Here is a 14,359-nt window from a genome sequence, read left to right on the forward strand (position 1 = left end):
CACGGTGCCCTCTCACATTTGAAAATGATGCAGATCACAAAAATATAATATGAGCCGTTCGTAGCAAAAAGGACCCTTAAATATATTAGTACTAAAGAATGAACTATAGAGAACATCCCTCAAAATGATTGTCGTTAAAAATATTAGTCAATCAAAGATGACAACCAGATTGGTAATTGTGACCGCATTTTCTTTAGAAGTATGCAAAAAAAAAAAAAAAAAAAAAAAAAAAAAAAGTTACGTTTTTTCATTATGACGTTTTTTTTTGAAAAACACTGTTGGATATGATAATTTTTTTTGCTAGGAACAGCTCATATACAACGAGAAGTTGTAATAAAAAGAGGACATATCGTTTTGTTTCATTTTAAATTCAAGGTTTAATTTCTTTTATTTGAAAATACAAATACCATCTAGATGCCGACAGCACTGCTTTGACTTAGTATACTCTATTAAGTTTCTGACTAAAAATCCCTTTACATGAATAAAAATAACATTATCTAATAAAAAGTTAAAATTCTTATAACTACCTAGTCGGGCTTGGGATTCTCATATTTTCCAATTCATAGAGGGCGCTTTGTATTTTTTTTAAACTATGGCGCATATTTTGAAGACTGTGAAAACATTATAAAAACACCCAATAGTTTGCTTTTAAATTTTTAGTTTTCACCTGGAAGTTAATCGAAATTTGGAATTGGTTCGTGTGTTTTAGTTCTCCATGGTAAGATAACATGAATAGATAGGAATTTTGAATCACCTTTTTTTTTTTTTTATAAACATTGATTTAGCGATTTTAAACCAGGTAGGCATAAATGATTAAATACAATGTTTAAAGCAACAAAACAAAAAGAGAGGGGTTGTTTAAAAAAAAACTACAATGCATGGAATTCTTTCACAACCGGTTTAAAAGATTATAAACACTGCAGTATTCATTCTTTCTTTATTTCCTCCCATGGGAGATTGCATGAACAATACAGAAATTACATCATTAGAGTATTACACATATTCATATATACAAAGGAAAAGGATATGAGATTTGTACATAAGAAGAAAGTTGAGCACAAAATATGTACAGGCAATACATAGCTAATTAGAATTGAACACCGGAAATGGTGAAAAACCTGCATTATGTAAGACGTAACTGTCTGCTGTAACATGCTGCTGCATCCCTCAGGAAGCGGAAGTTCAGAAGATGCAAGCCGGGTTCGTCATAATGGGAAAGATTAACTGTGAACATTCTAGTACCTAATAGAAAAAGATATAGATCTTGATGACAGAGAGCGCAAAGTTCAGTAGAATTATGATATGGATGATTGGTAAAGTGTGTAGTGAAAACTGAGCCGGGTTTAATCTCAGCGAGATTCGTCGAGACTGGGTATTTTCCCTCAGGGAGATTCGTCGAGATTAGGCCGTAACCTGATTTTTTAAAGTTTTCTCCATCACTTTATTTTCATTTGATGTGAAACTTCTTGATCCTTATGTGGATGATACATTGGGTTTTTGCTAAAAAACGTATGGCATAATTTTTCTTCGTTGGTAAAACATTGATGATTGTTTATTTAAGGTTGGTAAAATGGGTAGCAAGAAAATATACAGATTTTCTGCGATCATGATTAATATATGTGACACAACAATCGGGGTTTAAACTTTTCACTTGCCAATTGCTAATAAAATTTTGTGTGGGCGCCTAAATTTGCCCACATGGCGAGTGACTTCTGTGAACAGGAATCTGTCATAATTATATTGGTTTCGGTAATCACCATATATCTTTAGCGATCAGGCGCTTTTCAGAGAGTTATTTACTAGCTTAATTTAAAGCATTTTGGAGACCTCTTCTAAAACAAGAAAGTAAACCATACACGATTTTTACTCAAGTCGATCAGCAAGATCACTGTATGATGTCAAAACAGCTGGAAATTTTGAGCTTGTCGCAAAAAGAGAGAGCATGAGTACAGTCTTCTTTATAATTATGACATAGTGGTGTGAAAAACAGTCTATGCGAAAGACATCGGACCGTCGGACCTGACCGATGTGCAGTGCCTCAGGTCCGATGTGTCATTTTTTACACCGGACCGGAATGTCCGGTGTCTCAGTATTCGGTTTTAAGCTTTATTATTTTGACGCGGAGTCAATTAAATGTTTGTTATAAGTAAAAAATATCACACAAATCCAAATACGTAAATGAATGTGATTAAACCGCATGGACCGTCTAAAGTATTATGCGGGAGGAATCCCTGGTATAGTATTACTATTATAATAAATAAGATTTCCTTGGTTTTGCATTTTCACGTGTTTCTCTTTTTTACATTAGGTTTTTCGGTCTGACAAAATTTGGTTCGGTCCGGTGTGTTCATTGATTACACAGGACTGAATGTCCTGTGTGGTCCAAAAAACTTTCGCATAGACTGGAAAAAATGGAAAGCTACGGTTAGTACAAACAACATTGTTGTCGGAAAAAATTGAAAAAAATATTGGATGTGGAATACAAATAATTTAATGATGAATGTTTTTGTGGTAAAGTATATTTACGCATATTATATACAATAAAAAAGTATGGAAACATATTTTCAAACTCTCTAAATATTACTATGCCTTCAAACGGTATGGTGAAACAAACGCACACAAAATATAGGATCCATTCACATGGCTTTATATGGGTTTCTTGCATTATAATTCATCAGATGTGGGCTAGCATGTTTTGTTGTGGACTCCCAGAAATAACATTTCAGGAGCCCACATGGCTCCTGGATATTTTAGTTAAGTTTCAACCCTGATTACAATGAAACTACACATGATTTAGATTAATATTATGATAATTTATTACCAAAATGCTGAAGTACCTGTTATGTGAATTTTATTATTTACGATTCATTGAAACCCGGGTCAGAAGGAAACCGGATACAGATAAGCTGGCCGAATATTAAAATTCCATTAAAATAAGGATGTTTGCTATCACGCTTCATCTTTGACACACCCTGAACATAATTCAGCTTCCCTTCAATAACTTTATATGAATGAATATCACTTTGATCTCACAAGGATATGTAATCTTACCTTCCAATGATCTTCCTGACTGCAAATTATTCAGCTTTCCATGGGAATCTACCTCCACCACATTTGCAATATGGTAATTAATTGCTTTCCAGAAAATCCTCTTTAAATCCTTTCTTCAGTTTAAAAACACAAGAAACACACCTAATTTATCAATTGATGATCATTTTAAAGATCAGAATTATGGTTAATTAAAACATTAGCAACTAAATTAGAATAATTAATGCCAGCCCGGGTCAACCTCATCCGGTTTTCTATTAGTCCTGGTTTGGAAAAATTGTCGATAAGTAGAATAAACGGCATTTAAATTGTCAAATAATGCTTTGAGTATTAAATTCAACTAACTAAATTTTGAAAAAAGCAAGCTTTCCAGCAGCAGGTGCATAGTTCACAGAAAATTTTCAACAATGGGTGTTTTGGTCTCACTACCCATTTTACCGACTAGATTTTACAGGTAATATTATGTGCCGAAGACTAAATGTATCACTAAGAATATATTCTGTAATTTTCAAAACAAACAATGATATATCAACGAAGAAAACTAAAGAAATCGGGTTACGTAGGTGACCCGTCTCAGTTTTTACTACCCATTTTACCAACACTATGATATGGTGTAGGTGTAGTACTATAGCATTGTGCAATACAAATGAGTCAACTTTCATTTTAAGTTCCATATTTATCTTTCGTTTTAAAAAAATCCTTCTAAAGTCATTTTTGTTTTGATCAATATGAAATTGTAAGCATTTATTACAAAACATCTGGACATAAATTCTCTTAGGGACTAGGGTTGCTTTCCAGAAAATCCTTTTTAAATCCTTTCTTCAGTTTAAAAACACAAGAAGCTTTGAAAAACATTGCAAAATTCTGATGATTGAAATACAAACTGAAACATCAGTTTGTAGCACTACATTTTAATTTATAGTCTTTAAGTAGGAGTAGAATGAAAACCTTGAGTGTGTTGTTCTTACAGTCATCTGATATGTATGATTGTTCAAAGAAGAAATATGCTGATACCATGCAGAATGGAATATATTTGTGTTGTCAATGGTATAAAAGTTAAAACTTGACATCGATTAATTTGATTAAGATAATTTAGAAAAGTGGTTGTTTTCAATGAATTATGTAGTGAAATATATAAAAGTTGACTCATTAATTGCATGATGCTGGAAATTGTTTGGTAACAAATCAATTACCACAGATATTTTTGGGTGATGAAGAAAAAGTTGTTGATATTTTCTTCTAATACAATGCAGACCATTTAGGAAATGAACCCGTGTTCTAAAATTGCAGGTCGTTAGTGCTTGTTACTATGGTCTGTTCCTTGTGTCAGAAATTCAACGCTATATTGCTATTGCTGACACTTTGTCTTTCATTACTGGTTATACAATTTACCGAATTGTTAGCATCCTAACAGGGCAAATGAGATAAAAAGTTAATGCCTAACCCTGAGAATGTATATTTTGTAGGTACTAGGAAAATGTCTGTCAGTAAAGTGGAGTCCATTGAGAAGCGGATTGAGGTATTGGATGGTTTGGTGGCTGGGTCGGTTTTGACTGATGATATTTTTACCTCACTGACAACTAGAGATGGACTTCTGGATGCTCTCTTGGTGTTATATGAAGAATGCAGCCATGATTATCTCCTTAAAAAGAACAAGCATGTGTCAACTTTTATTAGAAAATGTAGGCAAAAACTTTTTATTTGATATTTTATACAAGTGTGGTAGTCCGATGAGTTTGATCACTGGTAGTGATAGCTCATTTGGTAGAACACCTGACTAGATTCAGGGGGTACAGGTTCGAATCTTAGTTTGGTCCATGTACAATCCCCTGGAATTGACAGGAATAAAAGTCCTGGGTTGATGTCTTCAGGATGTGAAGACATTTACGGAGGGAGGAATGTGGCGGTAAGATGAGTTTGATTGCTGATGGTCAGATAGCTCACTGTGGAGTACCTGACTACTAGAGATTCAGGGGGTCTGGATTTCAATGTCAGTCTGATCCGTTGCATTTTCTCCCTTCCTGTCATACAAGTAACTGAAGTTTTTGAAATATTAGATCTCTGATAATCTCATACATTTTGCACAGTGATACTTAATACATATGTCCTCAGAGACTATTCATTCATTCTCATTGTTTTAATCAGTGATTTTAGGTTTGTTTTTTACATTTACTGTGTTACTATAACATGCTCTATTCAATTTGTCAGCACATCATTGCTTATTATCAGGCGTAAAATATATTATAAATGTTCCATATTTTAGTGGACTTGTATAAAAATCTTTCCTTTTGTCAAATTTTAGATTCTTCCACTATTGCGGAGGTGAAGAAGTTAAGAATCAGTATGGAGGATTTTGAGGTCAAGGATGTGATTGGTCGTGGACATTTTGGTGAAGTGCAAGTCGTCAGGGAGAAATCCACAGGAACAGTGCATGCTTTAAAGACCTTACATAAGCATGAAACACTGGCACAGCACGAGGTCCGTGATTTTTTGGGTTTTTTTTATGTTCCATCGAGAATTTTTACTCATATTGACACATCACCAGCTGTAAGTGAAGAATCACAAATTTAGACCTATGCTTAACACTCAGGGCCATAGCAGCAAGGGTTCTTTAAAATTCACAACACCTGTTGCTACACAGGAACTCAATTTTTAAGGTCATTTCCAAAAGACCTGTGATTCTCAAGGATTTGGAGAAGGAACAATCACTACCTATATTTATGTCTTAAATTTAACATGACCATGGCATGAGTGGGACTCAAACTCATGACCTCTTGGTTACAAAGTGAATGCTCTACCACTGAGCTAACAGGACCAATTGAATGAGGTCGGTGTATAGAAGCTCTCCAAAAAGTATAATAAACATGAAATGTTTGTACAAATGAAGAAATGTAGATTAGAGAGCTATATATTAGTTTTATATAGCTGTAATAGAAATATGTGTATTGTATAAGGTGTGGGCCAAAAAACAACAAGAAAAAATCCCCACAGTTTGTTCACTGTATAAGATTTGTCTTTCTAGAGAAGTGTGAACTCTTTACAGATCTCCTTCTTTGAAGAAGAGCGTGACATTATGGCTTTATCCAACAGTCCCTGGATCACCAAACTTCATTACGCCTTCCAGGACTCGCTCAATCTGTATCTGGTGATGGAATTCCATGCTGGGGGAGATCTGTTGTCTCTGTTGTCAAGGTTACAATTAATCTCATCTCTTATGCTCATCAATAAATCTAGAATTTCCCCCCTGGCGCTTAAAAAAGGGCTGGGTAATCTGGACAAAGGTTTGGGCATTATACTAATCATTGCTCTCATGTTACATATATGTATCTGGATTTTTCAGTGAAAGTGTCTGTGACAGATTCTGCTATTTACACTACCATATTTCATACAATTTGTATTTTTAGGTATGATGATATCTTTGAGGAAAGGATGGCTAAATTTTACATAGCTGAAATGACCCTGGCAATTCAGGCTCTACACTGCATGGGTTATGTTCACAGGTAACAATGACATTTTTTGTTCATTCTTTGATCCTTTTGGGAATAGCATTGATAGATTGCATGAATTTGGAATTCTCTGCAAATTGATCACAATATGTCCTCACAGTGAAATTGTAAGTTATGTGAAAACCATTGTAAACCAACTGTGTGTGTTTCTATAATCCTGACAATGTCTTGCATAATCCTGACTATGTCCTGTATAATCCTTACAATGCCCTGTATAATCCTGACGTCTTGTATAATCCTGACAATGTCTTGTATAATCCTAACAGTGTCCTGTATAATCCTGACAATGTCCTGTATAATCCTGACAGTTCCCTGTATAATCCTGATAGTGTCCTGTATAATCCTAACAGTGCCCTGTATAATCCTGACAATGTCTTGTATAATCCTAACAGTGTCCTGTATAATCCTGACAATGTCCTGTATAATCCTGACAGTTCCCTGTATAATCCTGATAGTGTCCTGTATAATCCTGATAGTGTCCTGTATAATTCTGACAATGTCTTGTATAATCCTAACAGTGTCCTGTATAATCCTGACAATGTCCTGTATAATCCTGACAACGTCTTGTATAATCCTAACAGTGCCCTGTATAATCCTGACAATGTCCTGTATAATCCTGACAACGTCTTGTATAATCCTGACAATGTCTTGTATAATCCTAACAGTGTCCTGTATAATCCTGACAACGTCTTATATAATCCTAACAGTGCCCTGTATAATCCTGACAATGTCCTGTATAATCCTGACAACGTCTTGTATAATCCTGACAATGTCTTGTATAATCCTAACAGTGTCCTGTATAATCCTGACAATGTCCTGTATAATCCTGACAGTTCCCTGTATAATCCTGATAGTGTCCTGTATAATCCTGACAATGTCTTGTATAATCCTGACAATGTCCTGTATAATCCTGAGAGTGTCCTGTATAATTCTAACAGTGTCCTGTATAATCCTGACAGTGCCCTGTATAATCCTGACAGTGCCCTGTATAATTCTAACAGTGCCCTGTATAATTCTAACAGTGCCCTGTATAATCCTGACAATGCCCTGTATAATCCTGACAGTGTCCTGTATAATTCTGACAGTGGCCTATATAATCCTAACAGTGCCCTGTATAATCCTGACAATGCCCTGTAAAACCCTGACAATGTCCTGTATAATTCTGAAAGTGTCTTTTATAATCCTGACAATGTCCTGTATAATCCTGACAACGTCTTGTATAATCCTGACAATGTCCTGTATAATTCTGACAATGTCCTGTATAATCCTGAGAGTGTCCTGTATAATTCTGACAGTGGCCTATATAATCCTAACAGTGCCCTGTATAATCCTGACAGTGTCCTGTATAATCCTGACAATGTACTGTATAATCCCGACAGTGCCCTGTATAATCCTGACAGTGGCCTGTATAATCCTGACAGGGTCCTGTATAATCCTGATAATGCATGACAGTGTCCTGTGTAATCCTGACAATGTCCTGTATAATCCTGACAATGACAATGACCTGTATAATCCTGACAGTTCCCTGTATAATCCTGACATTGCCCTGTATAATCCTGACAATGTCCTATATAATCTTGACAATGCACTGTATAATCCTGACAATGCCCTGTATAATACTGACAGTGGCCTATGTAATCCTGACAGTGCCCTGTATAATCCTGACAGTGTCCTGTATAATCCTGACAATGTCCTGTATAATCCTGACAGGGTCCTGTATAATCCTGACAATGCATGACAGTGTCCTGTATAATCCTGACAATGTCCTGTATAATCCTGACAATGCATGACAGTGTCCTGTATAATCCTGACAATGTCCTGTATAATCCTGACAGTCTCCTGTATAATCCTGATAATGTCCTGTATAATCCTGACAGTGTCCTGTATAATCCTGACAATGCCCTGTTTAATCCTGACAATTTCCTGTATAATCCTGACAGTGTCCTGTATAATCCTGACAATGTCCTGTATAATCCTGACAGTCTCCTGTATAATCCTGATGATGTCCTGTATAATCCTGACAATGCCCTGTTTAATCCTGACAATTTCCTGTATAATCCTGACAGTGTCCTGTATAATCCTGACAATGTCCTGTATAATCCTGACAATGTCATGTATAATTCTGACAGTGTCCTGTATAATCCTGACAATGTCCTGTATGATCCTGACAATGCATGACAGTGTCCTGTATAATCCTGACAATGCATGACAGTGTCCTGTATAATCCTGACAATGTATAACAGTGTCCTGTATAATCCTGACAATGTCATGTATAATCCTGAGAATGTCCTGTATAATCTTGACAATGTCCTGTATAATCCTGACAATGTCATGTATAATCCTGACAGTCTCCTGTATAATCCTGATAATGTCCTGTATAATCCTGACAATGTCCTATATAATCCTGACAATGCATGACAGTGGCCTGTATAATCCTGACAGTCTCCTGTATAATCCTGACAGTCTCCTGTATAATCCTGATAATGTCCTGTATAATCCTGATAATGTCCTGTATAATCCTGACAATGCATGACAGTGGCCTGTATAATCCTGACAGGGTCCTGTATAATCCTGACAATGCCCTGTATTATTCTGACAGTGGCCTATGTAATCCTGACAGTGTCCTGTATAATTCTGACAGTGGCCTATATAATCCTGACAGTGCCCTGTATAATCCTGACAGTGTCCTGTATAATCCTGACAATGTCCTGTATAATCCTGACAATGTACTGTATAATCCTGACAGTGGCCTGTATAATCCTGACAGGGTCCTGTATAATCCTGACAATGCATGACAGTGTCCTGTATAATCCTGACAGTCTCCTGTATAATCCTGATAATGTCCTGTATAATCCTGACAATGTCCTGTATAATCCTGACAATGTCCTATATAATCTTGACAATGCACTGTATAATCCTGACAATGCCCTGTATAATCCTGACAATGTCCTGTATAATCCTGACAATGCCTTGTTTAGACAATGTCCTGTACAATCCTGACAATGTACTGTATAATCCTAACAGTGCCTTGTATGTCCATCGATGGTTCCATTGTTTTGTGTTCAGTTTGATGTTTCACCATTTCCAGGTTGCAAATCTGGCACAATTTCTTTCTTTAGAAAGATCCATAAAATGTGAAGCTTCCTTTGTCATTTTGTCTACAAATTCATCTTTTGCAGGGACATAAAACCAGAAAACATTTTGATTGATATCCAGGGTCATATAAAGCTGGTTGACTTTGGTTCAGCTGCTAAACTGTCACCCGACATGTTGGTAAGTTTGTACTGCTAAACTGTCACCCGACATGTTGGTAAGTTTGTACTGCTAAACTGTCACCCGACATGTTGGTAAGTTTGTACTGCTAAACTGTCACCCGACATGTTGGTAAGTTTGTACTGCTAAACTGTCACCCGACATGTTGGTAAGTTTGTACTGCTAAACTGTCACCCGACATGTTGGTAAGTTTGTACTGATTTTTTGTAAAACTTGTACATGTACTTAACATGGATGAACCTACACATACATGTACATCCTTTTGTATCCTTTAGGTGTCCTTTAGAATGCCAGTAGGAACACCAGACTACGTGTCACCAGAGCTTCTGACATCAATCAACAACAAACAGATTGTTAGTAATTACGGAGTAGAGGTGGACTGGTGGTCTCTTGGAGTTTGTATGTACGAGATGCTGTATGGCAAAACTCCCTTCACAGATGAAAATGGATCTCTCATCAACACATACTCAAGAATCATGAACTTCAAGGTTATCATCTTTCATAGTAAATTTTTCATTGAATGAACAATTAGGTAGGAAAAATTGTGGTCAGTTACCCAAGACTTAAAATTTCACTTGAAAATTATACATATCGAAACCCTGTTTTGTATTGCATTTACAGTAGTTTTGTCGGTATCTTTTCCAGAAATGCTTAAGTTTTCCAGATTCTCCGACTGTGTCTGAGTCTGCTATAAGTCTGATTAAAGGTCTGTTGGCTGATAAATCCAGCAGGATAATGTACGAGGGAATTGTAGCTCATCCGTTCCTATCAGATCTGGACATGGAGAATATGAAGCAAGGTTTGTTGATTGAAGTTTACTTATGTGTACGTATATTAGGTGTCTGTATGGAACGTACAATCAGTTAGAACTGTATATTGTAATTTCAGTGAAGCCTCCATTTGTACCACACTTGTCTAGTTTAGATGACACTTCAAACTTTGAAGAATTTGAGAAAAAACGTTACCAGCCATCTTTTGATGATTACAACACAAGCAAAGAGTTTTCTGGAAAGGATTTGCCATTTGTTGGATTTACCTACGTTAGACCACTGAACAGGTATAAAGCTAAATAAATTAGTATTGAACAAGTGTGTTTTCTCTGTGATTTCAAATTATGACCTGTTGAACATTTTATTTCTTCTAGTGTAGAAGACAAGGATTCAGAATCACTACCGGAGAGTGACACATCAACAGAGGAATCAGTTGACTGCCACAGTGTTGAGGTCAAACTGACCGTGAAAGTCAACGAACTCCAGAGCAAGAATCATGATTTGGAGGAGTCACAGTGTTCTATAAGGTCAGAGGTCGAGAGACTACAGATGAAAACACAGGAGAAGGATGAGGAATTGCGTAGGATGGAAGCAGAACGAGACAGCATGGAGAGGGAGCTACAGGATGCTCTGACACAGAAACAGGTAGTGTAGGTGATTCATAGACACAAAAACAGGTAGTGTAGTGATTTGTAGACACAGAAACAGGTAGTGTAGTGATTTGTAGACACAGAAACAGGTAGTGTAGTGATTTGTAGACACAGAAACAGGTAGTGTAGTGATTTGTAGACACAGAAACAGGCAGTGTAGTGATTTGTAGACACAGAAACAGGTAGTATAGTGATTTGTAGACACAGAAACAGGTAGTGTAGTGATTTGTAGACACAGAAACAGGTAGTATAGTGATTTGTAGACACAGAAACAGGTAGTGTAGTGATTTGTAGACACAGAAACAGGTAGTGTAGTGATTTGTAGAAACAGGTAGTATAGTGATTTGTAGACACAGAAACAGGTAGTGTAGTGATTTGTAGACACAGAAACAGGTAGTGTAGTGATTTGTAGACACAGAAACAGGTAGTGTAGTGATTTGTAGACACAGAAACAGGTAGTGTAGTGATTTGTAGACACAGAAACAGGTAGTGTAGTGATTTGTAGACACAGAAACAGGTAGTGTAGTGATTTGTAGACACAGGTAGTGTAGTGATTTGTAGACACAGGTAGTGTAGTGATTTGTAGACACAGAAACAGGTAGTGTAGGGATTTGTAGAAACAGGTAGTGTAGTGATTCATAGAAAGAAACAGGTAGTGTAGTGATTTGTAGACACAGAATGTAGATTTAGAGTCAACTTTTTAACACAAAAATTTGTATCATGACTCTAAGGAAAATTTATGCATTTTGGAAGGCTGAAAAAATGCAGTTATGTTATCTGATCTGTAAAACTCCAATTGAGATGAATGTACTAAGAGAAAAAAATCATGATTTTTGTGGCATCGTACACCTGACGGCAGGTGTGACTGGTTAACAGGATGCTTACTCCTCCTAGACACCTGATCCCACCTCTGGCAGGGTCCGAGACTAGTAAAAAACATGTCGAACTAGTAAACTCTCTATAGCACTAGTGAAAATCAATCTTGAATTGGTTAAGATTTTCGCAAGATTTGTTGGAGTCTCTTAGATGTTTGAACTTATGGTCGATTACCTGCATGGTTAAGTGTTTGCGTGACTATGACATCCTGATCTTCCAAACACATGGAGTGCGTTCGTAACCGCTGTTCTTCGAATGAGCACAAATTCCTGCCGATTCTGAACTCCTGGTATGCATCACGAGAACGGGTTCGAGGTGCAAGTAGTGTGATCTAAGAACAAGCATGTTTGTGCGCACATGTTCTCGTCATTCATGACTCTAACACAGGAGTTCGTAACACCATAGCTCATGGCTTGGTCAATCGAGTGAATTTTATTGACTTTATTGATAAAATTTCAAACTTCTGTGACTCTAAGAACTGAGCATGAAAGCAACGGGAATGTCGATCTCGAACGCACTTATGGACGTTTATAAAAGGATTAACTCGGAGGTTACTGTATGCTTCTGAAGATCTTGAATGCAAAATAAAGTATGGTGGTGTTTTTCTTCTGTAGGTGTCAGAAACTGAATTGCTTGCAACTGTGATGTGTTTGATTTCATTAAATACATGTACTATAGAATAAAATGAAGATCATTAAATATGATATACTTGTTTGCCCAACTATCTATTTTGTATTGCTTATAAGAGTTATGAGATTGATCACAGTTCATTATTTTCACCTTTCATATTGGACGGACTAGTGAAATTCTTTGCGGACCAGTGAACATCAATAGTGACTAGTTTGTACGGACTAGTGCTTGAAAAAGTTAATTCGAACCCTTTTCTGGTATACCTAGGGGTCTGTGTTTGCCGAACTCTCTATTTTGTATTCCTTTTAGGAGTTATGAGATTGATCACTGTTCATTATCTTCACCTCTTGTGATGTTATTGACACCATGTTCTGGGTAGAATGTTATTTTATGAATTGCTGATAATCAGCCTGTACACTAATATAAGTAATTAATTACCTTACTTTTTCAATAAACTGATGAAATGTTGAAGTTGCCCATAAACTTTTTGGACAATCTTTGTTTACAAGTGATAAGCTGGTGGTGCTATGCAATGTGTGCATGTAAAATCGATCACTATATCTTAAAAGCTGGTGATAATATATTATTACTATAGTAACTTGATCCGAAAAGTTGGATTGCGTCGAGTTGACAGGTGCTGATCATCAGATCACACAAGACGACAAGAGTCAAGTTTGATCTGATGATCTGCGCCTGTCATTGAGACGTGATCCAACTCTTTGGATCAAGTTACTGTAGTAATGATAAATTTATTATATACCCCCTAATGCATTTTTTAAATCCACATTCATAATAAATGTAATTCTAATTATCAAAAAACACAGACATACAGTGAAATAATATTTTGTGTATGCAGTTTTGTTTGTGACACGGTCGATATTTTCCACACAAAAAAGTTTTGTTGATGCATTGTGATGTCATCAGTTTCAGAGGATACTGATATGGAATCAGAAAACCACAGTGTGGTAATCCGGAAAATCAGATTACACTCTATGAAATCAACAGTATCAAAAAAACAAAAACAAAATAATGGAAATGTTTACCACGTTTCCTTCACTGTATGTGCTATTTTTGATTTTGAAGTTTTTGGCTGCTCAGCTTGATAAAGCTTCTGCAGAAAAGGAACAGTTGGAACTACATGCTATGAAGAACTTTAATGATATCTTTGAAATGAGAAAAGAAGCTCAGGCAATCGAGGAAGAAATACTTCGGTAACAAGAACTCTTTTTATGCATTTGCAAGTTGTTTTTACAAAGCTGTCACCAAGTGACGTGTAATGTATGCAGTTCTCTGAATCTACACAGTATTTCCACAGCAGAAGGAAGTTTAATAATGTGATTATTTATTGTCTGTTTGTGATGGATTTTTCCCTTCATACCAGGTGTCAGGTAGAAGAGTTACAGGAAGTTGCAACGGAACTAGAGCGAGAGAAGGAGAGCCTACTACGAAAGGTATCACAACGCGACAAGCAGATAGAGTCTTACAGAGAGCAGATCACAGCCAATCAGAAACAGCAGGCGGAGCTCCAAAGTCGTCTAGCCAAGGTGTGTATAAAAGTAGAACGCTAGGCAGAGCTCAACAGAGAACAGATCTTATGCCCTCAAAA

At 36.4% G+C, this 14,359-nt stretch overlaps 1 protein-coding gene across 3 annotated transcripts in view; it reads left to right on the forward strand.

The window, feature by feature from the left end:
* Positions 1-357: 357 nt before the first annotated feature.
* Positions 358-14,359, forward strand: part of LOC125652047 (citron Rho-interacting kinase-like) — a 46,468-nt gene continuing 32,466 nt past the window's right edge. For 2 of the 3 annotated variants that reach the window (XM_056152640.1, XM_048880962.2), the window contains exons 1-12: positions 359-718; positions 4,515-4,730; positions 5,351-5,526; positions 6,092-6,240; positions 6,453-6,548; positions 9,734-9,827; positions 10,103-10,315; positions 10,473-10,626; positions 10,716-10,884; positions 10,972-11,242; positions 13,837-13,964; positions 14,135-14,297. In XM_056152640.1, the coding sequence (XP_056008615.1) occupies positions 4,526-4,730; positions 5,351-5,526; positions 6,092-6,240; positions 6,453-6,548; positions 9,734-9,827; positions 10,103-10,315; positions 10,473-10,626; positions 10,716-10,884; positions 10,972-11,242; positions 13,837-13,964; positions 14,135-14,297 (1,818 nt within the window). In that variant the 5' untranslated portion in view covers positions 359-718; positions 4,515-4,525. Of the gene's footprint in view, positions 1,201-4,514; positions 4,731-5,350; positions 5,527-6,091; positions 6,241-6,452; positions 6,549-9,733; positions 9,828-10,102; positions 10,316-10,472; positions 10,627-10,715; positions 10,885-10,971; positions 11,243-13,836; positions 13,965-14,134; positions 14,298-14,359 lie in introns of all 3 variants that reach the window. The other variant, XM_056152637.1, reaches the window with a different exon arrangement.

The sequence above is a fragment of the Ostrea edulis genome, chromosome 1, assembly GCF_947568905.1.
Source record: "Ostrea edulis chromosome 1, xbOstEdul1.1, whole genome shotgun sequence".
NCBI lineage: Eukaryota > Metazoa > Mollusca > Bivalvia > Ostreida > Ostreidae > Ostrea > Ostrea edulis.